The following is a 24,384-nucleotide window of genomic DNA, read 5'->3' on the forward strand; positions in this document are numbered from 1 at the left end:
ATAAATCTGACCTCTAACTGTAACTGCCTTGGCCTCATTCCGTGAGTGTGGATGCTCCTGCTTGAAACGCATTTTCCAGCCCGCCAAATTCTTGGGAGAGTTTCTTCCACTCTCTAAGCGCTGAGAGCTACAAAGTTCAATCTGGCTTTCCAGATTTTTTTTTTTCTTCCCATTACTAACGGAAGAAATCAAGAAGCGCCGGGCAGAAGGGCCCTGCTCCCTCCAATAAGAGCCCAGCCCGGGGCCAGAGCAGGAAACGCGGCGGTGGGACGCGTGGTGACAGCCCCTCGCCCCCGGAGACCCCCCCGCCAGGGCAGAGGTCGGTGCGGCAGCTGTGCGACAGCTCCGGGCCCGCGCCTCTCGCTTCCTCCCCCCGGCAAGTGAGAGGATAAATCATGGAGCGGGGGCAGTGCGCCCCCACCAACCGCGCCCCCCGCGCACGGACCCCCACTACACGCGAGTCCCAGGCGGGGTCAACCCAGACGAGCCACGGGGCGGCGCACAGCCCCACTAGCAGGGCGGCCAGGACCCACGCGCGCGAGTCCTCGCAGCCACCTATATAGGTGACAAAACACTCAGGAAGCCGTCATGCGAGGCCGGGAAAGAGCCCCCACCCAGAGTCACGGACTCCCTCGTCCGAGGGTCCGCGCAGTCCCCTCGGTGAGTCTGGCGAAGCAGTCTCGCTGCCAGGGAGGGCGGGGAGGGCGGCGGAGTCTCCCACTCGCGGTGACCTGGACCCCGCCCCACGAGTGGGTCCTCGCAGGGCTGCCTCTGCCGCACGCGGGGACCAGCCAGGCCGCGGCGGACCGGGTAGAAGCCAGCGCCCGGGTCCATGCAGTGCCCTCCGCGGCAGACGCGGAGAGCCAGGGAGCAGTGGGGACCGGCCTCCACCCGCAGGGCGACCGGGACCCCCCGCGGGCCCACGAGGTACCGCAGCAGGCGCTAAGCCCCCGGTGCCACCCGAGGCCGAGACAAAGCCCAGGCGCAAGGACTCCGGATCCCCACCTCGGACCCTGCGGAGCCCAGCTCGGAGCCGCCACGCCCGGGGCAGAGACCCCCGCCAGGTCCAGAGACCCCGTCGCCCATGGCGCCAGCTCACCTCAGGCCGCCGCCTCGCAGCGCTCGCTCCTCGCCGCGGCGCCTGGGCTGACTGTAGCGCAGCTGAGCAGCCAACAGAGCCACGGCAGCCTCAACAATGGAGCCCCGGGGCGGGGCCGCCGCCGCCGCTTCAGCCCGTGTTTCCCGCTCAGGATCCGGCTTGGATCAAGGAGCTGCAGCTGGCGCGGGGCTGCGGCTGGGACACACACGGCGCAGGTGCACACGGCCCCGCCCGCCTCCCGCCGCCCCGCCCCCAGCGGAGCCGGGCGCCCAGGGCCCGCCCCCCGGCCAATGGGGAGCGAGCTGCGGGGAGACGGCGGGGCCTGGGGGAACAAAGGGAGGTTGGGCGGGGCGGCGCTGGGACTGGGCGTGCGGGGTCCTGCGGGAGGACCGGACCCAAGAGCTGGCCAGATCCTGGCCTCCTAGAAGACCCAGCTCAACGTCCACCTGGAGTCTGCCCTACAGGACGCGCTCATCTCAAGCCCAGAACTCAGGCTTTTAGGGCAGAGAGCGAGAGACAGGCTTGCTTTACAAAAAGGGAAACTGAGGTCCAAGGAATAGGATTGCCTGCTGCCCGAAGTCACGTAGTCCCATTCACTCGTTCACCTTGTCATTCAGCAAACATTTGGAAGCACGTATGGTGGGTGTTAGGAGTGAAGTAGGGCCAGGCGCAGTGGCTCGCGCCTGTAATCCCAGCACTTTGTGGGGCCAAGGCAGGTGGATCACTTGAGGCCAGGAGTTCGAAACCAGCCTGGCCAACAAGATGAAACCCCATCTCTGCTAAAAATACAAAAACTTAGCCGATCGTGGTGGCGTGTCCCTATGGTCCCAGCTACTGGGAAGGCTGAGGCAGGAGAATCGTTTGAACCCGGGAGGTGGAGGTTGCAGTGAGCTGAGATGGTGCCACTGGATGCGCTCCAGCCTGGGCCACAGAGTGAGACTCTGTCTCCAAAAAAAAAAAAAATTAATAGATGGAAAATAGAAGCGAACTTAGGCCTTCCGCGAAGGAGCTCGGCCAAGGAGTACCTGAAATGTCTCTGCATCTCTTTAAGGTCTGATAAAGGAACCAGGAGGGAGCGCTAAGCACTTCCCTTTCCTACCTCAAAGCTTTCATGTGTTTGCTGTTCCCCGCCTGAAATGCCAAGTACCAACGGTATTTATTTATTTATTTATTTATAGAAATGCGGTCTCCCTATGTTGCCCAGGCTGGTCTCAAACTCCTGGCCTCAAGCTATCCTCTCGTCTCAGCCTCCCGAAGTATTGGGATTACAAGCATGAACCACTGTCCCCAGCCCTGATCGTCTTTAAAACGTCTTTCCTCATCTTATTTGAGCTTCCTGCTTCATGTGACCCCACACCCTTGGTTTCCTTGTACTTCCATAGCTGCTCCTCCGTGGGTCCCAGGGACCCACCCCCTTCTCTGCCCAACTTGTATATGTCTGGACTCAGGCCAAATGTCCTTCCATTTGCAGTGGGCACTGCCACAGGAAATCTCATGCCCTTCTGGGCTTCACAAACCATCCACATGCTCTGCTGCCTGCCAGAGGCATCCATCCCAGTCAGATGCCCAGCCCTGACCTTTCCCAAAGGCCCAGCTGGACACAGGGAAGCATCTCAAATTTTCCGCGGGCCAAAACAGAGTGCTTTATTAGTGCCCTAACCTGCTCATCCACATTCTTGTGATTCTCTGTGTACAGCCCCTCCATCCACCCAGCTGCTCAGGTGAAAATCTCAAATCCTCCTCCAATCCTTCCTCCCCGAACCTCTCATGCAGCCCTCTGCCTTCCTAGGACGCTAAGCACCCCTCACTCGCAGCGCCAGCTGGGGTGCTGTCTGAGTGGCTGCCTCCCACGTGGCATGAAGTGGGACCTCTTGCCCGGTGTGGTGGCTTATGCCTGTAGTCACAGCACTTTGGGAGGCTGAGGCGGGCAGATCGCTTGAGGCCAGGAGACTGGGACCAGCCTGGCCAATATGGTGAAACTAAAATACAACAATTAGCCAGGCATGGTAATGCCTATCATCCCAGCTACCCTACCCAGGAGGCTGAGGCAGGAAAATTGCTCGAACCTGGGAGGCAGAGGTTGCAGTGAGCCAAGGTCACACCACTGCACTCCAGCTTGGGCAACAGAGTGAGACTCTGTCACAAATTAAAAAAAAGAAGAAGAAGAAGAAGTGTGACCTCTCTAAGGCAAGGCAGTGTCCCACTCTGATTCACTTCCATGTGCAAAACAGGACCTGCACCCTGAAGGCACTCACTCAGGAGGCTGCTGGGATGGGTGGATGCAGAGTTAAGGTCTTCATGGTGGCTGGGGCTGACCCCATCCCCATCGCTCTTCCCACACACACCTGCACACTCATCACTCCCACGCTCGCACCCACCACTGAAAGCCTGGCCTCTAATCTGATTTGCCTAATGAGGTCCCCGGATGAACAACACATGCTTCCCTACCTCTCCCCTGCTAGAGACCCACCGTGTTCTGGGATGTACTCAGGGATCAGGAGAACAAAACCTCAGGGAGTGAAAGGACATTCCAGGGTGCAGGCCTCTGCATCCCCCTCCATGCCCTCACCCCTGCCTGACACGCCCTCACCCCTGTACCTGGCCAGCTCCTACCAACCCTTAAAGTCTCACCAAGTTCAGTGGTGGCAGCCACACCCTAAAGTGGCTGACCCCCCAATAACCTATGCCCTTGCATAGTCTCCCTGATCTTGGGTATGAGCAAAACCGGTGACTGGCTTCTAACCCATAGAGCCTGGCAAAAGCAATGGGATGTCACTGTCACAGGGCATCACCTTCGCACACTAGAGAGAAAGGTTCCGCCTGTAGGCGCTGCAGGAGGGAGATGCTGTGCTGAGAAAGGACCTTTGGAGGGGCCCCACAGGCAAGGAAGCAAAAAGCTGGGCTCTTGCCAAGCGGGTCCGAGGAAATGAATTCTGCCAATAACCTCAGCGGCCTGGAAATGGATTCTGCCCTGGTGGAGCCTCAGATGAGGATGCAGCCCAGCTGCTTAGCGTGAGATCCCAAGCACAGGACCTGCTAAAATGTGCTCAACTCCTAGTTTGCCAAAATTGGCTTAAAGGTGTGTGTTGTTTTAAGCTTCTAAGTTTTTAGTTATTGCCTATGAAAGTGTTAAAATATGAGACAATAACTTAAGTCCCCTCCCCATCACACACATTCTTCTTTTTGGCATTCATCACAATTATACTTATTGATTTAAAATCTCCCTCTTGACTGGGTGCAGTGGCTCAGGAGTTCCAGACCAGCTTGGCCGACATGGTGAAACCCCATCTCTACTAAAAACACAAAAATTAGCTAGATGTGCTGGTGCAATCCTGTAATCCCAGCTACTCGGAAGGCTGAGGCAGGAGAATTGCTTGAATCCAGGAGGCAGAGGTTGCAGTGAGCCGAGATTACACCATTGCACTCCAGCCTGAGTGACAAGAACAAAACTCTGTCTCAAAAAAAAAAAAAAAAAAAAATCGTCTCTTACCACTAGCATGAAGGTCCCATGAGAAGAAAAATGGAAACTCTTGCTCATAACAGTGCCCCTAATGCCCAGCACGGTGTAGCGCTAGGGCAGTTGGTCGATGGTGGATGCTGCTGGTTGAAGGGCCCAGCTGGCCCTCCCAGCTGCCTTCTCCCTGGTCACGTTCCATTATAGAGAACAGAATAGTTTCTTGCCTTTCCAGAGTCCCTCTTAGTGGAGATTGGCCAAGTGACATTGTCCTGCCCCGGGAGACATAAGTGGAAGTTGGCTGAAAGGTTTCTAGCCTTGGTGTGCTGGGACGATTTGAACCAGGACATGACAGCTGACCATCCACGGTTCGGGAATTCTGCAAGTTGGTTGTTCAATACATTCAGTACTTAAAAATATTAAATAATATCAACTCGCAAATTAAAAAATGCATTAGACCACATGCAGTGGCCCACGTCTAACACATTGGAAGCCTGAGGCAGGAAGATCACTTGAGCGCAGGAGTTCAAGACCAGCTTAGGCAAAAAGGAAGACCCTGTCTCTACAAAAAATTTTAAAATTAGCTAGGCATGGTGGTGTGTGCATGCAATCCTAGCCACTCAGGAGGCTGAGGTGGGAGGATCGCTTGAGCCATCTGTTCAAGGCTCCAATGAGCTATGGTAGTGTCACTGCACTCCAGCCTGGGTGACAGAGCCAGACCCTGTCTCAGAAATAAATATATTTCATATATTAATAAATTCATAATAAATGTATATTTATATATACATTTATGTATTATAATTATATATTTAGAGGTAAATATATCTTTCTTGTTTTATTTATTTATTTATTTATTTAATTTATTTTGAGATGGAGTTTAACCCTTGTCGCCCAGGCTGGAGTGCAATGACACAATCTGGGCTCACCGCAACCTCCACCTCCTGGGTTCAAGTGATTTTCCTGCCTCAGTCTCCTGAGTAGCTGGGATTACAGGCATGCACCACCACGCCTGGCTAATTTTTGTGTCTTTAGTAGAGATGGGGTTTCTCCATGTTGGTCAGGCTAGTCTCGAACTCCTGACCTCAGGTGATCAGCCCACCTCGGCCTCCCAAATTGCTGGGATTACAGGTGTAAGCCACTGTGCCCAGCCTATATGATATATTTATATATTATAGTTATGTATATTAATGTTATATAATTATATATAAATATAAATATAAAAACTTTCCTTGCCTTCTCTTGTTTCTACCTACAGTCAGTCCCCTGACTTCAAATACTACCTACATGTAATAATTTTAAATGTATATTTTATATTATATATATATATTTTTTTTTTTTTTTTTTTTTTTTGAGACGGAGTCTCGCCCTGTTGCCAGGCTGGAGTGCAATGGCGCAGTCTCAGCTCACTGAAACCTCTGACTCCCAGCTTCAAGCGATTCTCCTGCCTCAGCCTCCCAAGTAGCTGGGCTTATAAGCGCCCACCGCCACGTCCAGCTAATTTTTGTATTTTTAGTAGAGACACGGTTTTGCCATGTTGGCTAGGTTGGTTTCGATCTCCTGACCTTAATTGATCACCCATCTCGGCCTCCTAAAGCGCTGGGAATACAGGCGTGAGCCACCTTGGCCAAAATATTTTTCTGTTTCCAAACATTTTACATGAGAGGAAAGCGGAGAATAAATCATCTGACACTCTACTTTAAAAAAAATCTTTGTGCCTCTCTTCTTTTCATCTTTCCTAAGTGTACATATGACCAAAATGTCTTTAGGTTGAGGTCCCCCCGTGAAAACTTTACAGGGTGTTCTGTCCTCAGCCACCCTCCTGTCTTTCCCTCATCCTCGCATTTTAGAACTGTCTGGGGATGACCCAGGATAACCATTGTGGCCATGTCTATTGGAGGGTCTAGTGAGTATCAGCCCCGGGGTCATCTCATCCCCAAGGACAGCCTGAGGTAGGGGGTAGAATCTCTCAGGGGAGCAGCTGGATGCTCTTGGCCTTAGAGGAATCTCCTGGTATAGTTTCATCTAAAATGGTGACCCCTTAGGGTTATTAAAATTTTAGGACATTAAAATGAATGGACAATACAATGTAATGTCATTAAAGTTAGGTCATTAAAACCGTTCCTCCAGCCGGAGCTTTTATTCCTCGGAGACACATTGATGGTCTGCCAATGGGATGCTGATATTGAGAGGAAAAGGCAGAAATGATTTCTGCTCCCTAGATTGTCTCAGACTTGTGAAGAGAGAAAAACTGTCCCAAAGGACAAGGAAAACCCACCCCAGAGAGGATGTGCAAGAACCTAAATATGAAAATGCTCTGAAGGCACACAGGAGGGCAAAGAGCAGTGCCAGTGCCTCCTAGGTGGTCACTGAGTGCTTTACTGAACAGAATGGGTGTCGCGAGGAATAGAATGGCCTGCCGTGACACTTAGAAAGGTCTGTGTTGGAGTCAGCACTGCCTCTCCCTGAGTTTGTTACCTTGAAAAGGCTTGTCCGCTTATTTGAATTTCAGTTTTTCATTGACTGTAAGATACATTTTGTCAGTACAGCTTGAAAGATAAATATACTATTTCCAAAGAGGCAAGATAAAATGATGTATTTTATTTGCTAAAAATTCATATTTATTTCTTCCCCAGAGTGAGTGTAGTAAGTTTTAAAGGTCTGTTCTTTTTAAGGGTAATTTCAAATGGAATTGTAGGACTTAGCTTTGTCAATGCTACTGGTGAAATAAAAGTGTGATAGATAAATTGATGATTTACAAAGATTCACCAAAATATCAGTTCCCGTCTTGTAGCATGGTGAAGAATTTATGACAGCGGACACATCTGTATCCTCTTATCTGGATATCTAAGGGGTTTTTTGGTGTTGTTTTTTGTTTTTTTTGGAGATGACGTCTTGCTCTGTAGCCCGGCTGGAGTGCAGTGGCGCCATCTCTGCTTACTGCAACCTTCGCCTCCCGGGTTCAAGTGATTCTCCTGTGTCAGCCTCCCGAGTAACTGGGATTATAGGCACCCACCACCACACCCAGCTAATTTTTGTATTTTTAGTAATCACGGGGTTTTAGGCCTGGCACGGTGGCTCATGCCTGTAATCCCAGCACTTTGGGAGGCCAAGGTGGGCGGATCACGAGGTCAGGAGTTCCAGAGCAGCCTGGCCAACATGGTGAAAAACTGTCCCTACCACAAATACAAAAAAATTAGCTGAGCCTGGTGGCAGGCACCTGTAATCCCAGCTACTTGGGAGGCTAAGGCAAGAGAATTGCTTGAACCCGGGAAGCAGAGTTTGCAGTGAGCCAAGATCTTGCCACTGCACCCCAGCCCAAGAGACAATGCAAGACTCCATCTCAAAAAACAAACAAACAAACAGCAAAAAGGTGGGGTTTTGCCATGTTAGCCAGGCTGGTCTCAACCTCCTGACCTCAGGTGATCGCCCATCTCAGCCTCCCAAGGTGCTGGGATTACAGACCTGAGCCACCACACCCAGCCCACTCTATTTTCTTTTTGTTCCCTAAATTTTAATATGTTTGAGTTTGTCTGTTCCTTTATCACTGTTTTCTTACATAAAAGAAATTCTGCCTAATCCTTCATTTAAAAAAATCTTCCTGTGACTTCTGAAAGTGTTCTGGTTTTATCTTTCATATTTGAATATATAATAAGTTGATTATGGATCATGGAATAGAGAAGAACGCAATGCATTTTCCCAAGTAGATGCCAGCCTGGTTTGCCTCATATGTTAAAGTGCATGTGATTTCTTTTTCTATTCTACAGTGCCTACTGTATCATTCCTCAACTTTCCATGTAAATGCTGGGTCATTAAGACTTTTTTTCCCTATGGGCTGTTTGCTCATCTCTCTGCTAATACTGTGCTGTCCTGAGCATTTTTGTTTGAAAATCTTAGAAGTATGTTAGACAAGCCATCACTCTTTTTTTAGATGACGAAAAAGCATTAGACATTTGTCATTTTTACTACGTATGAAAAAGTAGTTTTTCTCGCCTAAAAAAACCCTGATTTGGGAATTTATGTGATTTCATAGGAATAGCATCTGGAAGTGGTGACATTAATGTACTTTTAAAAACATGTGTCGTATTTCCTCTTATTCCTTTCTGTCTTGACATTGTGCAATAGAAATTTTAAAAATTGTTGTATTAGTGTTGTAAAATATCAATTATTGGTTTTATTTACTACTCAATTAAATTTAATAAGCCTACTGTCTCTTGGTGTAATCACATGGAATGGGCTCAACTCCCCAGTTAACAAGTGACAGCACATGTAAAATATTGTCTACCAGGGAAACTCATTGAACACTTAATGTTCAGACTGTGTTTTGGTGTCAGGTTCCCTAAGCACCACTGCAGTGACACAAAATAATAGACCTTCAGCAGAAAAAGTTTTGGCAAATATATTGCATAAGCCATTTAGATGCAGTGGGTCATTCTTATTCCTTGGGTTGGTGGAATCCCTTTCAATATGTAAGTTACTAATACAAACAAAGATGGAGCTTTGTGAGCAGGCGTTTTCAAGAATAAGTAGTCTCAGGACTGATAATATTAACTCCCTTATGCACATCAGGTAGGACTTTATTATGACAGATACTAGAAATGTACAAAGTGAAGTTAAAAGGTAACTCCTAGCAGCACATCTTACTCCCTGGATTCTCTAATGAGATGGGTGTTTCTACTTTGCTGTTGCCTTTCTGAATAGTTCAATTCCAGCATTAGTACTGCTGTGTGGGAGGGAGTATGTGTGAACAGAGTAAGAGTTGTGACAATCAAGTCATAGAAAAAATGCTTGGAAATTTTAGAATCATGTAAACAGCTTATGGATTGAGATTCTCAAAAGAATCTCTACAGAGAAGTGATGCAGGAAACCTGCAGGAACCTGGCTTCTGTAGGTGAGAATGACAACACATTTCACTTAATTACAGAAGTATTTCCCTATCATCAGTGCTATTTGTGATTTGGAATGTGGCAAGGGAATGATTTGGTGAAGAAATCAGGCATGGGCACTGTGTACAATGAACATGAAATCTAGTAATGTTTCTATAGTTTGTAATAATTCATGATAATTTTGTGGGTCTGCATTTTAGGAAACAAATGGAAAGACCAGAATATTGAAGATCATTTTGAAAAACCTGGGAAAGATATAAGATAATTTGCACTGAGAAGAGGAAATAAAGTCCTCTGAAGGAATCTTAGCAAGTCATGAACTTAAAAACAAGCAATCAAAGCAAATAAGAGTCACTCGAAATTTTTTTTTTTATATAGAAAAATTTCACCCGAAATGTAATGTACTTCAGTGTAGCAGTCAGTGTTTGGAAAACAGTTTAATTGAAAATAGCACTACAAAATTGTGTATATGAATGTTACTAATTTGGTCATAGCCATGCAGGTGGTAGCTGTGTTTTCAGTAGTAACCCATTTACTTTCAAATAATTCAATCATGGCAAAAATAATAATAATAATAATGCATTTTCTTGGTATTGGTAGCAGTATAAGTCCAAGACCTATTAATAAGTAGAAAGTTATTAAACCAACCAATAATAATGTGCTTTTCATTTTTTTACAGAAATCATGTGGTACAGAGAAGGTAGTCAGTATGGACAAGTTGTCAGCCAAATTCCAAAGCTTGATCTGAATGAGAACATTTCTCCTGGATTAAAACAATGTGAACGCAGTGTTTGTGGAAAAGTCTTTGTACATCATTCCCTCCTTAATAGGCACATCCTAGCTCACTCAGGATACAAACCATATGGAGAGAAGCAATATAAATGTGAACAGTGTGGGAAACTCTTCGTTTCTGTTCCAGGTGTTAGAAGACACATGATAATGCACAGTGGAAATCCAGTTATAAATGTACGATATGTGGAAAAGCTTTTTATTTTCTCAATTCAGTTGAAAGACATCAGAGAACTCACACAGAAGAAAAACCCTATAAATGTAAACAATGTGGTAAAGCGTTCACTGTTTCCGGTTCTTGTCTAATACATGAACGAACTCACACTGGAGAGAAACTCTACGAATGTAAGGAATGTGGGAAAACATTCAGATTTTCTTGTTATTTTAAGACGTGTGAAAGGACTCACACTGGAGAAAGACCCTATAAATGTACCAAATGTGATAAAGCTTTCGGCTGTTCCACTTCCCTTCGTGACCATGGAAGCATTCATACTGGAGAGAGACCCTACGAATGTAAACAATGTGGCAAAGCCTTTAGTCATTTGAGTTCCCTTTGTAACCATAGAAGTGCTCATACTGGAGAGAAAGCCTATGAATGTAAACAATGTGACCAAGCCTTCAGTCGTCTCAGTTCCCTTCACCTCCACGAAAGAATTCATACTGGAGAAAAACCCTGTGAATGTAAGAGATGTGGTAAAGGCTACACTCGTTCCAGTCATCTTACTCCCCATGAAAGAAGTCATGATTTAGAAGCTGGGTGTAGTGACTCAGCCTATAATCCCAGCACTTTGGGAGGCCAAGGAGTGTGTATTGCTTGAGCCCAGGAGTTCATAACCAGCCCAGATTAAAACAATGTGAAACAACCTGGGCAACATGGTGAAACCCTGTCTCTAGAAAAAATAAAATAATGCTGGGCACGCTGGCTCACACCAGCTACTCGGGAGGCTGAGGGAGAAGGGTGTGAACCTGGGAGGCAGAACTTGCAGTGAGCCGAGATCTCACCACTGTATGCCAGCCTGGGCGACAGAGTGAGACTCCGTCTCAAAAAAAAAAAAAAAGAAAGAAAATAATTAATTGGGCATGGTGGCACATTTCAGTTGTCTTAGTTCTTTTTCAAGGACATAAAAAGCCATGGGGGTTTGGGGGTAAGCCCTGTGCATGCGGATCATGAGGTCGGGAGATCGAGACCACCCTGGCCAACATGGTGAAACCTCGTCTCTACTAAAAATACAAAAATTAGCTGGGTGTGGTAGCATATGGTTGTAATCCCAGCTACTCAGGAGGCTGAGACAGGAGAATCGCTTGAACCTAGGAGGCGGAGGTTGCAGGGAGCCAAGATTGTGCCACTGCACTCCAGCCTGGCAACAGAGTGAGACTCCATCTCAAAATTAAAGAAAATAAATAAATAAATAAAGCCCCTTGAATGTAAGAAATGTGGTAAAGCATTTACTCTTTCCCATTCCCTCATAAACATGAAAAGGCTCACACTGCACAGAAACCTTAAGAATGTAGGAAATGTGGTCAAGCCTTCAGATTTTCCTGTTTTTGAAGATTTGGGAGGACTCAGAGTGGAGAAAAGCCTTTTGAATCTAAATTTGTGGTAAGGCCTTCAGTTGTGTTAGTTCCATTTGAAGACATCAGCTCATTCCTGAGAAAAACCCTATGAATGTCCAGAATGTGCAAATGTTTCATTTCTCTCATACCCACTCGAGGACAGATGAAAATGCATACTGTAGCTCCCTGGACCTTGTAAATACAAGAACATACACAGGATTAAAACTCTAATAGTTTAGAAACTGCAAGAATATTTTCAATTTTAACATTTACTTGAAAAGTCATGTGAAAACTCCCAAGGGAAAGAAGTTCTATAAGTGAAGCTTTTCTAATTTGAAAGCCTGATGCAAATTAATTATGGTGCAGTGCTTGAAAAAAATGTATGAAATGTTACACAAGTTACAAGTATATTGTTTTTATCAGTGGCTCATTCTTAAAGAGTCTTGAGTATGCATTTCACCTTGTTTTGCAGGGAAACCTTGAGGTGAGAGTTCTGTAAATGCTCTTTAAGCAGTAGTACTTGAGTTTCATAGATAATGATATTAAGTTTGTTGGTAGAATTTTTGTCTATTCATTTGATAATGTGCTGGATTCATGGTTGAATTTTAATGTTTTTCTAATATGTAGGTAAGTTTAATTTTTTTTATTTCATTATTATCTTTTTTTGAGATGGAGTCTCACTCTGTTGCCCAGCCTGGAGTGCAGTGGTGCAATCTCAGCTGACTGCAACCTCTGCCTCCTGGGTTTAAGTGATTCTCCTGCCTCAGCCTCCCGAGTAGCTGGGACTACAGGTACCCGCCATTACGTCCAGCTAATTCTTTGTATTTTTAGTAGAGACAGGGTTTCGCCATGTTGGTTAGGCTGGTCTTGAACTCCTGGCCCCATGATTTGTCCACCTCGGCCTCCCAACGTGCTGGGATTACAGACATGAGCCACTGCGCCCAGTCAGGTAAGTTTCATTTGTATGTATTGTCCTGTGATTAATGGACCAGTGAATAATGATTGTGAATTGTTGGGATTGTCTTACTAGCCTCATTTGGCAAATTTTGATTATCCCTTGTTCATTATACACATTCCACCTTTCTTTATTAAAGGAAAAACTACTCTTGATGTAAAGATGTTTATTTTTTGCTAATAATGAGTTGGTATTAATTCCCAAGTAGATAAATTTTACCATAGAGTATCATCTCGTGAGTTCTTTGCATTTGTTGTCCTTTATTCTTTATTATTTCTATTATTTGGATCATTCACTTTGAATGAAGGAGAGGACTGTGATAGGACAATATGTTGTAACCAATCTGAGGGAGGAAGCATTCAATCTCTCAGTCACATATGATAGCGTTGGGCTTTTCTTCGATCCCTTTGGTATTGTAGTAGATAGTATTGCACTATTATGATATGATAGTTTATATATTGTATTTTAGAGTATTACAGTCTTACCAGTCAGTGTCACATGATTCAGTTCCCTACCAGCCAATAGACAAACCAATCACATACTCCTGTAGGAACAAAGGAATATCCTCGGCCGCGTGGGTGGATCACGCCTGTAATTCCAGCACTTATGGAGGCTGAGGCAGGCGAATCATGAGGTCAGGAGATCGAGATCATTCTGGCTAACACGGTGAAACCCCGTCTCTACTAAAAATACAAAAAGTAGCCGGGCTTGGTGGCGGGTGCCTGTAATCCCAGGTACTCAGGAGGCTGAGGCAGGAGACTAGCTTGAACCCAGGAGGTGGAAATTGCAGTGAGTTGAGATCGTGCCACTGCACTCCAGCATGGGTGACAGAGCAAGATTCCGTCTCAAAAAAAAAAAAAAAAAAAAAAAAAACACACATTAGCTGGGCATGGTGGTGCATGCCTGTAATCTCAGCTATTCCGGAAGCTGAGGCAGGAGAATTGCTTGAACCGGTACCGGGAGGTGGAGGTTGCAGTGAAATGAGATCCTGTCACTGCACTCCAGCGTGGGCTACAGAGCGAGACTCTGTCTCAAGAAATATATATATATAACAGTCTGATCTCTCTGTGATATTGTTCCTACTATCCAGAATAAGAGAGAATGCTATTACTCCCAATAGTGCAGGGCATGTCTCCCCCACCATGTGACATTATTCTCAAGAGCTAAAGAAAGAAAGAGAGGTCAGGAGTTTGAGACCAGCCCGACCAACATGGTGAAATCCTGCACCCTTGCACTCTGGCCTGGGCGACAGAGTGAGACTCTGTCTTAAAAAAAAAAAACAGAAAAGAAACCATTACATTGAGCACATTTTTGCCAATGAGAAATAAACTTGTTTATTCCATGCTTTCAGGGTTCGATGAACTCTTGGAAAGCATTTTCTGCATCCTGCTGGTTGTGTAAGTGTTTTCCCTGCAGAAAGTTGTCAAGATGCTTAAAGAAGTGGTAGTTGGTTGGCGAGAGGTCAGATGAATATGGCAGATGAGACAAAACTTCATAGCCCAGTTTATTCAACTTTTGAAGCCCTGGTTGTATGACATGTGGTCACGCGTTGTGGAGAACTGGGCCCTTCATGTTGACCAGTGCCAGCTCCAGGTGCTGCAGTTTTCCATGCATCTCATCGATTAACTCGGCATACTTCTCAGATGTAATGATTTCACCAGGATTCAAAAACTGTAGTGGATCAGAAGACCGGCAGCTGACCACCAAACAGTGACCGTGACCTCTTTTTGGTGCAAGTTTGACTTTGGGAAGTGGTTTGGAGCTTGTTCTCAGTCCAACCACTGAGCTGGCTATTGTGTGAAATCCACTTTTCATGGCATATCACAATCTGATCAACAAATAGTTCATTGTTGTTTCATAGAATAAGAGAAGATGACACTTCAAAAGGATGATTTATAAAATATTTGGTCAGCTCATAAGGCACCCACTTATCAAGATTTTTCAGCTTTCCAATTGGCTTCAAATGCCGGATGACCATAGAATGGTCGACATTCAGTTCTTCGCCAACTTCTCTTGTAGCTGTAAGAGGATCGAATTCAGTGGTTGCTCTCAGTTGGTCGTTATCAACTTCTGGCCCAGAGCCTGGGGCTGAGGCTGCCATGACCACCCTGTTCTCTTCCTTCTGGGGTCCCTAGGAAGCTCCCAGGACTGAATGATCCCCACAAAACACAGTGGCCAGGATGGGAGGGCTGGAGGTCAACTTCCCCCCACCCCTGACACCACAACCAAGAGGCCCCCATGGAGGTTGGCTCTGAACTGTGGGTCCCTGTGGGATGCAGGCTCCCACAGAAACTTCAGGGGATGAGCATGGGTCCTCCTGGCTGACAGGAGACTGGTGGGTACTGGGTGTGTGGGGCCTGTGTAGGTAGTTTGGACAGCACTGGGCCTAGCCAGGGAGCCAGGGACTAGTGTGGCCAAAGTGGGCAGCAATATGTTGCCAGAACCAAAACTACAGTGCAACCAGCCCAGCTGGTAGGGAGAAGGAGGCCTGACTAGCAGGACCATCCACCCGTGTCCTGGCCCCAAGCCCAGACTGCCTGCTTGTACTGGACATTGCCTGGTCCAGGAGGCCTGGGCATGAGGGTCAGGTGGTGTGTCCCTGGGTTCCAGGCCTTGTTGGTCCCTTGGGAGCTGAGCATCCTCTGGGCAGGAGGAGGGCCCGCGGTCCACTGTTTGCATCGGCCCCCGATGCACACACAGGGACATGGCCAGGGCTCCTCACCTGCTCTGTGGCTCCAGCTCTGAACAGCTCACTGGTGACTCTGACAGCTTCCTCCCCAAAGCTTGGGTCCTCATCTGTGGGAATGAGGTGTCCCAGGCCCCCTGCAGGCAGGAACGCACCCCCAGCTCCTCTGGTGGGCCCTCCTGGGCTTTCTTGCCTATTGGCTTGTGAGACCCGGTTGGCCAAACTTGGTGTCCTATTTTTATTTTGGCCTTTTTCTTAGTGTGTGTTTCCTGTAACTACTGGTGTGTAGATCTTCTATGTGAGTTTTAGGTAGAGAATCTTGCCCACCCAGAGGGCCCCCTCCCCGGGCTGGTCCTGCCTGTGCTCCACTTGGTGTGAATGTTGAGTGTGTGATGGATTCACATGGCTGCTTGACCCTGCATCTCCTTCCTTCTTGTTGCTGAGGCCGGTTCTGTTCTCTCTTTCTCCACCTGAGCTGCACTTGAAGCCAAGATGAAGGATGAGAAGTGGTTGCTACGAAGGACCCTCCTGCAGTGAATCTGCAGTGAGGAGGCTGCGCTGGTCCAGCCTGTCATTTCCTTCTCTAAGCTCATTCCAGAGGTCGGCCAGGGGTAGCCTGTCCCTGCCTGCTCTTGTGGCCTGTGAATCAAGAATGGATTTTACATTTCCAAATGGTTCAACAAATAAAAAATAACACTTCATGACCCTGAGAAGTTTCCATGTCCATAAGTAAAGTTTTATGGGGGTGCAGTTATGCCCATCTCTTCACAGGCCACCTGCAGAAGGCTGCTGTGGTGTAGCCAGGGCAGAGTTGCATTCTTGAGGCAAAGATCAGTTGGCAAAGCTGAAAATACTGACTCTTGGCTCTTTAGGGAAACAGTTTCCAGTCCCTGGTTTGAGGGCTGTGTGGCAGAACCCCAGGATCTTGGTCAGCTTGTTCCTCACTCAGGGCCTGCTGTGGCCTTCGCTAGTATGTCTGCAAAGTCTGCATGCTATGGTGACTCTCATGGGGGCATTGAGCTCTGTCGTGCTAGATTTCAGGGTGTCTGCCTCATGGTCATCTGTCTCACCAACAGAGACCCTGTGGCCAGATTCAAACTAGCAGGAACAGTTGGTCTTTGGCAGCAGGGATACCTTAGAGCTGAGCTGCCACCCACTCTGAGGTGGTCCCATGACACCCAATGTCTGGGTCAAGGTTGGGGCAGGGCTGGTGTCCTGAACTGCCCTGCGATGTGGGTCGTAATAGCCAGGGGGTAAAGAGGGTTGCCATTACTCCCCATATCGTGGGGAGTGCCTCACCCCCTGCGATATGGATCGTAATAGCCAATTACTCCCCCCTGCAATGTGTGTCCATTATTAGTAGTCTCTTTTGTTCAGGATATTAGGAGCAATTTCCCAGGTTGTGTGTAAACAGCCTGCGATCGGAGAATGAATACCATCCTCTGCACCTCCAGATATTAGGAACCATATCACACAATGGGTGTACACTTTTTCGGAGATTTGGGATAATGTCGTTCTGTGTTTCCCTGAATATTTGGAGAAATATCACAGGGTGGCTGTACAGCCACTGCTCTCTTGGCAGGAACATCATACTTTACCTACTTGACACCCAGAGTGGGTGTCAAGCCACTGTCATACTGGAAGCAATATCATGCTCTTCCCCACAAGTTATGAGGAACAATATCACAGGGGGGTGTGTACCTTCTCCGGTAGTGGGAGTAGTATCATCATCTCTTCCTTTAGATGACAGGAACAATATCACAGGGTGGGTGTACAACCCGTGTGTTTTTGGAAGCAATGTCATTCTCTCTTCTTCTAGGTTTTAAGACTCATATCACAGGTGGGGTGTACACACCTTGTTATATTGGATGGAATCTCATCCTCTTTCAACCTGTATCTTTAGAACAATATCCCATGGGGGCTGTCCATCCCTTCAATATTGGTACTAATACCATCTTCTCCTTTCCTGGATATGAGAAACAATATCACAGGAGGGTGTACAACCCTTGCAATATTGGTAGTAATGTCACCTCTCCCCTGTGGTTATTAAGGACAAAATCCCAGGGTGGCTGTACGGTTCCTACTTTATTGGGAGTACTATCATCCACTCACCCCCTGGATATCAGGAACCATATCACAGAAGAGGTGTCCACCCCCTTCGATATTGTCAGCCATGTCATCTTCTTCCTGCCTGGATATTAGGAATGATACCCCGGGGTTGGGGACGGTGTACACCCACTACGATATCGAAAGTAAAATCAGCCTCTTTCCCGCTAGATATTAGGAACTACATCACAGGTGTGTGTGCACCTTCTGGGATATTGGTGGTACTCTCAGCCTCCACCTCGCTGCATATTAGGAATAATATACGGGGGGCAGGGTGGTTACACCCCCTGCAATATTGAGAGCAATATTCTTCTCTTTCCCCTGTACGTTAGGAACCACATCACAGGGGTCTGTACACCTTCTGCGATATTGGGATCCATGTTATCCTCTCCCCGACTGAATGTCAAAAACAATATCACAGAAGGGTGTACACCCCCTGCGATATGGCCAGAACATCATCGTTTCTATTTTTGCATACTAGGAACAACATCACAGAGGGTGTGTATACTCCCCTGCGATATTGGGCATAATGTTATCCTCTCTTCCCCTGGATATTAGAAACGATATCCCTGGTGGAGGGAGGTGGAGTACATTAAGAACAATATCACCGGGTGGGTGTACACCCCCTGCGATATTGGGTGTAGTATCATCCTCTTTTCCCTAGGATATTAAGAACAATAACAAAGGAGGGGTGTACAGCCCGAGCCCCTCCATTATTGGGAGCAATAGCATCTTCTCCCCCTTTCAATATAAGGAACAATATCCCAAGGTGGGTGTACATCCCCTGCAATATTGGACGTAATGTCATCGTCTCCCAAAGTGGATATTGGGCATAGTGTCACAGGGGGTTGTACACCTTCTTCGATATTGGGAGTAATATCATCCTCTCCCCTCAGGATCGTAGGCAAAATATCGAAGGGGTTTTACAACTCATGCAATATGGGCAGTAATATCATCCTCTCCCCACCTAGATGTTAGGAACTATATTACAGGCGGTTGTACACTTCTTGTGATATTCGGAGTCATATCATCCTCTCCCACTCAGGATATAAGGAACAAGATGACCGAAGGGATGGACACCCACTGCGATAGTTTCAATAATGTCATCCTCTACCCCCTGACTATTAGGAATAACATCATAGAGGGGTGTACACTTTCTTCGATATTGGGAGTAATATCATCCTCTCCCAGCTGGATATCAGGAACAAGTCTATTAACTATTAATATTAATAAATATAATAAAAATTAATAGCAATCATCGATATAAATAATCACAATAAAGATAGTATAAATTAATACTGGTAAAAAATGTTAACAATTAGTATAACAATTAATCATAATATCCCTATTAATAATAAAATAATGATATCAGCAATTAATGTTACTTAAATCAATACTAAGTGATGTTCGTAATAAAATAATAATTAATATTAAGAACAAATAATATTGTTAAATGACATTAATATTACTAATTATTTTCAAGCATGCATAATCATATATTTAAAATAATTATCAGTAATTAATAATGGTATCCTATTAATAATGTCATTGATAATTATTAAAATCGACATAGATGTTTAATAATTAATCATATTATTACTCCTAATACCACAGGGGGTGTACACCTACCTGTGATGTTGTTCCTAATATCCAGGGACGGAGAGCATGATTTTAGTTTTAATATAACAGTAGGTGTGCACTCACCCTGTGCCACTGACGCTAATATCTAGCGGGTAAAGTATGACATGACTCCCAACATAACAATGAATGGAAAGCCACCCAGTGATATTGCTCCTAATATTCACGGAAGAAGCATATGATATTACTCCCAATATCGCAGGGAGGGTACAGTTCTTCTGTGATATGGTTCCTAGTATCCAGAGGGGGAGAGGATGATAATAATTCCAGTATCGCAGACTGTGTTCACCCGCCCTGTGATATTGTTATTTATATCCTGGAAGGGAGAGGATGATATTACTCCCCGTAGAGCAGGAGGCGTACACCCAGCCTGGGATATTGTTCCTAATATCCATGGAGGGGAGAGACTGATATTACTTCCAATATGGCAGGGGGGTGAACATCCACCCTGTGATATTCTTCTTAATATTCCAAGGCCGAGAGGTTGACATTACTCCCAGTATGGCAGACACTGTACACCCCCGTGTGATACTCTTGCTGATATCCAGAACGGGAGAAGATGGTTTTAATCCCCATATCGAAGGAGGTGAACACCCACTCTGTGATATCTTTCCTAATATGCAGGGGGAGAGAGGATAATATTATTCCCAATATTGCAGAAGATGTACACAGGCCCCCGTGATACTGTCCTTAATAATCCAAGGCACAGAAGATGATATTACTCCCAATATCGCAGAAAGTGTACACCCCCCAGTGATGTTGTTCCCATGATCCAGGAGGGAAGAGGATGATATTGCTTTCAATATCGCAGGGAGTGTACACGCCCCCGGTGATACTGTTCCTAATTTCCACCCAGGAGAGGATGACACTACTCCCAATATCAAAGGGATTAAAAACACGGTGGTGTACAGTGTCTGTGATACTAGGAGTAATATCAACCTCTCGGCCTTGGAATATAAAGAAGAATATCACAGGGTGGATGTACACCCCCTGCTACATTGGGAGTAATATCCTCTCCCTTCCAAGATATTAATAACAGTGTCACAGGGCCAGTGAACACAGCCTGTGACACTGGAATTATCATCCTCTCCCCCTCCAGATATTAGGAATCAGAAGAGCTGTACCCTCCCTGCGATATTGGGAGTAATATCATACGCATCTTCTGTGAATATTAGGAGCTATATCACCGGGTGGCTCTCTATTCATTGCTATGTTGGGAGTCATGTAATACTCTACCACACTGGATATTAGGATCCCTGTCACAGGGTGAGTGTACACTTATTGCGATATTAAAACTAAAACCATGCTCTCCCTCCCTGGATATTAGGAACGACATCACAGGTAGGCGTACACACCTTGTGGTATTAGGAGTAATAATATGATTAATTATTAAACATCAGTGATGGATTTTAATAATTATTGATGACACTATTAATAAATAGGATACCATTATTAATTATGGATAATTATTTTAAACATATGATTATGCACACTTAAAATTAATTATTAATATTAATGTCATTTAGCAATGCTAGTAGTTCATGATATTAATCATTATTTTATAACCAACATCACTTAGTATTGACTTAAGAAACAATTGCTGATATCATTATTTAAATATTAATAGTGATATTGCTATTAATTATTAACGCTAATCGTTAACATTTTTAACCAGTATTAATTTTTACTATCTTTATTGTGATTATTATTATCGATAATTACTATTAATTTTTATTATATTTAATAATATTACTAATTAACAGACTTGTTCCTAATATCGAGCGGAGGGAGGACGATGTCAGGTGGGGAAGCTTCGTGCAGGTTCCTCATGACAGGGGAAAAAGGAATGGAATCCAAATGCCGGTCCTTACTTGAGAAGCCTAGAAGGCAACCGGGAGGATGGGAAGGTTGGAACATGAGGGAAGGTGCAGAGGTGGAAAGGGCACAACACTTCCATTGATTTATGACAAAATACAGAATGGGACTGGGCCAGAGACTGGGTTCTTCCTGTCTCCTGGAGAAAACCGGGTGCATGGCCTGAACTTTTTCTCTTCTGCAGGCAACAAGACCCGCAGAGGAAGGCTCTCTTCCACAGCTTTTCTGGGAAACCCCAGAGAAGCCGCTGCCAAATCGAAAAGAATCCATGGAATCACGTGATTATCTGAGGGTAAGTGTCACTCAGGGCCCCTGGTCTTTTTCTCCTCTAGGTCACCCTGGTTGATTTCCTTTCAGGTTCCCGTGTGTGTGAGGGGATCGGCGAACCCCTCTTCCCTGCCTTCTTGGGGTCAGGGACTCCACGATCCTTCCAGATCCATTTGATTCCAGGTGAAGGCATCTGAAGATGCCGTATTTCCTGTTGCTTTCTTTTTGTGCAGTGATGGCAAGCCCGCCAACAACATCTTCCTAGCGGCATGAGGAAATTAGTCCCTCAGAGGCCCCAAACCTGGAAGAGGCTAACCCCAAGATCGTGCATGTTTTCAGAAAAGACGTCCTGGGAGCCCTTGAGCCACCAACCTGCCTTCAGAAGGGCATTAGTCCGTCCCACTTCATGGAAGGCTGAGTGGAGGCGCTTTGATCCAGTTAATGCCCAAGACACAGTCTTTAGAAAAATGGTATTCTTAGATCATAGCTCGAGAGTGCACATTTTTCATGGATCTTGTCCCGATCAGCACTCACGTTGAGGATCTGTCCCTACTTCCAAGGACCGCCCGGCCATACCGTATTAAGAATTTCCTGCTGTGTGCACCTTGTCTTTGGATGTGGTTGATTTCCATGTTGGCTCAATGCTGAGGAACTTCTAACCTGTGTGGTCTCCTTTCTTTCAGGTTGCAAGCAGGCCAATGCCGGTCCACACAACCAATAAGAGGCCACGCGTGGACCCTGCCCTCACTGATGGCTCAGCTACCAAAATGTCTGACACAGTATCCCTCTTGGTTTCACTGTCTCCCCTCAGAAAAGCCAGTCCGAGCTCCTCGGCAAGTCTCCGACCAAAGGAACCACAGACAGGGGCAGTGGCCGACATCCCTCAGCCTGGAGTCAGGCAGCAGGGCCCGCAGCCTCTCGTTGTGGTGAAGCCGACACACAGCAGCCCTCAGGGTGGCTGCCCAGAAGCTCCCCAGGCTGCCTCCAAGCCCCACGGCCTGATCCAGGTCATCAGCCCCCAGGCACAAGACAAACGTCCTGCGGTGACCTCACAGCCCTGCCCACCAGCCGACACACACAGCTTGGGCCTCGGCTCCAATCTCAGTTTCAGGCCAAGAGCCAAGAGACCTGCCCAGCCTCCGACTCAGGCTTGCCTGAACTTCCCCAAGAAACCGAGAATGGGTCCCTTCCAGATGCCCGAAAATGCCATCCAAGGAGGTGAGCTGGGGACCCCTGAGACTCTCCAACCTCCGCCAGCTGCAACGGAGCTCAGACCAAGTCCGTCGCCCCAGATGAGCAGGAGGACATCCGCCCAGGTGCCCAGCAGTGACCGGCAGCCTGCGCACAGCAGACCTTGCCTGCCTACTGCCCAGGCCTGCACCATGTCCCATCACCCAGTGGCCAGCCACGATGGGGCCCAGCCTCTCAGAATGCTCATCCGGAGACTGGAAAATGGATGGTGGAGCTCCAGCCTCCTGACAGCTCCCTAGTTTCCCTCTCCTGAGAAGCCGGGAGCCTTCCTAGCTCACAGCCCTCAAGTCTCAGAGAAGTCTGAGGCTCCCTGTGTTCCTGTCCCCCTGAGTGTCCTCTATGAAGACCTTCAGGTTTCCTCCTCCTCAGAGGACAGCGATTCTGACCTGGAGTGAGACTGCAGGTGGCAGGGGCTCCGTGCCTTCCAGCTCCCATGGCTTGGACGGGACCGTGGGACTGAGGAGCACAGAGCAGAGAGCAGACTGTGTGTGGTGACTCCCAAGTTCCCCAGCTGTGGTGCTTCTGTGGATGTTGGAGCCCAGGCCAGGCAGAGACCACATGCAGAGACTCTGCTTCATTGAATTCTGGTGAGGGACATTGTAGTTCGCAGGGCTCTCTGGAAACCCACCACGAGAAGCTTCTGTGCCAGTGATTCGTTGCCTCAGAAACTGGGTGACCTGCAGCAGACTTCCGCTGTGATGTCAGTAGGAAACGGGAATGACTGTGTGTTTGCTCTCTAGATGACTGAATCAGGGAACAGTTAGGGAACCCTGAGAGATACAGGCCTTCAGCTGTGCCCCGCCCTGACAGCAGTGTTTTGGACGCTGTGAAGCATTCTGCACAAAGCGTTCTTGGGGTGTTTCCTCAGCCTCGAAAATTGGGCACTGGAATGCCATTGGAAATAGGTGTGTTTAATTTGTTTTGAAGTGAATAAAATTCTCAAAAAGAGGACGTACTCTCTTTTGACTTTCATTCCGTCTTTGTGTGTAACTGATTTTCCAAGGGCTTGAAAATTTCTTGACTTGTTAGCAATCCAAGTCATTATGTTTCCGAAACAGAGTTCCTTGAGGGGACCGCAGGACTTGGCAGGACCTTTGACTTCTTAAACATCCACAGGGGCTAGAGAACCTCAACCCCACTCTACCAACACGCACCTAGTCAAATTCCGCCAAGTGAATTTCACGCACGCTAACACGTGGGGAGCGTCGCTTGCACCACGAGTCCCCATTTGGCTCACCGTGATGCCACGTGTGGGGTTCAAACTGTGACGGCCCCCATGAAGTGGTTTCCGGATGTGCGTATGAACGAGGCACAGTTTCATTCGCCAAGTAGAACCCAGTAAAGCTGAAATAAACTCCCAGATTTGGGATGTACTTCAGAGGTAGAATATTCATCTCATCTTCTTTCCGGATGCCTGAGCACCGGGCCTTTCCATGCTTCTCCCCCTGATCCTAAGAGTAGCTGAGGTCGAGACTCACTGAAAACTCTAGGCAAGGATACCCCATCATGGACAGGCTATCTCCATTCTCTGACCCGGGAACAATTCTGACCAGGATTCCACATCTAGGAGGCCTCCGAAATGAGCGGGATTGTCTGAGCGACACCAAATGGCTGTTCCCTTTCCGCCACGGTTGGGGGTCGTTACCTTGATTATCCAGACCACCTAGAAAGTATCAGTATCCAGAATCAACAAGATCAACTCTGCTCCTCTGACAGCAAAAGGAGCATGACCAAAATGAACCAAAGAGCGTGGCAGGAAATGATGTGACTGGAAAGCTCAGAGAACTGCCACAGGGGGTTTTAAGCAGGTGTTCTCACCTGAATCAT

The 24,384-nt window shown here is 46.9% G+C and overlaps 2 protein-coding genes and 1 pseudogene across 7 annotated transcripts in view; 2 read left to right on the forward strand and 1 right to left on the reverse strand.

The window, feature by feature from the left end:
• LOC114680170 (SH3 domain and tetratricopeptide repeat-containing protein 1-like) overlaps window positions 1-24,384 on the reverse strand; it is a 131,242-nt gene that overhangs the window by 49,756 nt on the left and 57,102 nt on the right. Inside the window, exon 1 of one of the 6 annotated variants that reach the window (XM_077942956.1) lies at window positions 1,100-1,240. The exons of 4 other annotated variants lie outside the window; for them this stretch is intronic. The gene's annotated coding sequence lies outside the window, so the exon portion shown is untranslated. Of the gene's footprint in view, window positions 1-1,099; window positions 1,241-24,384 lie in introns of those variants that run through there. One more of the 6 variants, XM_077942958.1, reaches the window with a different exon arrangement.
• Window positions 468-1,524, forward strand: LOC100426929 (uncharacterized; annotated as a pseudogene).
• LOC114675423 (protein FAM90A5) lies at window positions 16,651-23,007 on the forward strand. Its single transcript, XM_077942886.1, is given in 4 exon segments — window positions 16,651-16,673; window positions 21,224-21,270; window positions 21,273-21,331; window positions 21,990-23,007. Coding segments are annotated over 4 exon segments (1,092 nt in total). The 3' UTR covers window positions 22,953-23,007.

The sequence above is a fragment of the Macaca mulatta genome, chromosome 8 (assembly GCF_049350105.2).
Source record: "Macaca mulatta isolate MMU2019108-1 chromosome 8, T2T-MMU8v2.0, whole genome shotgun sequence".
Lineage (NCBI taxonomy): Eukaryota > Metazoa > Chordata > Mammalia > Primates > Cercopithecidae > Macaca > Macaca mulatta.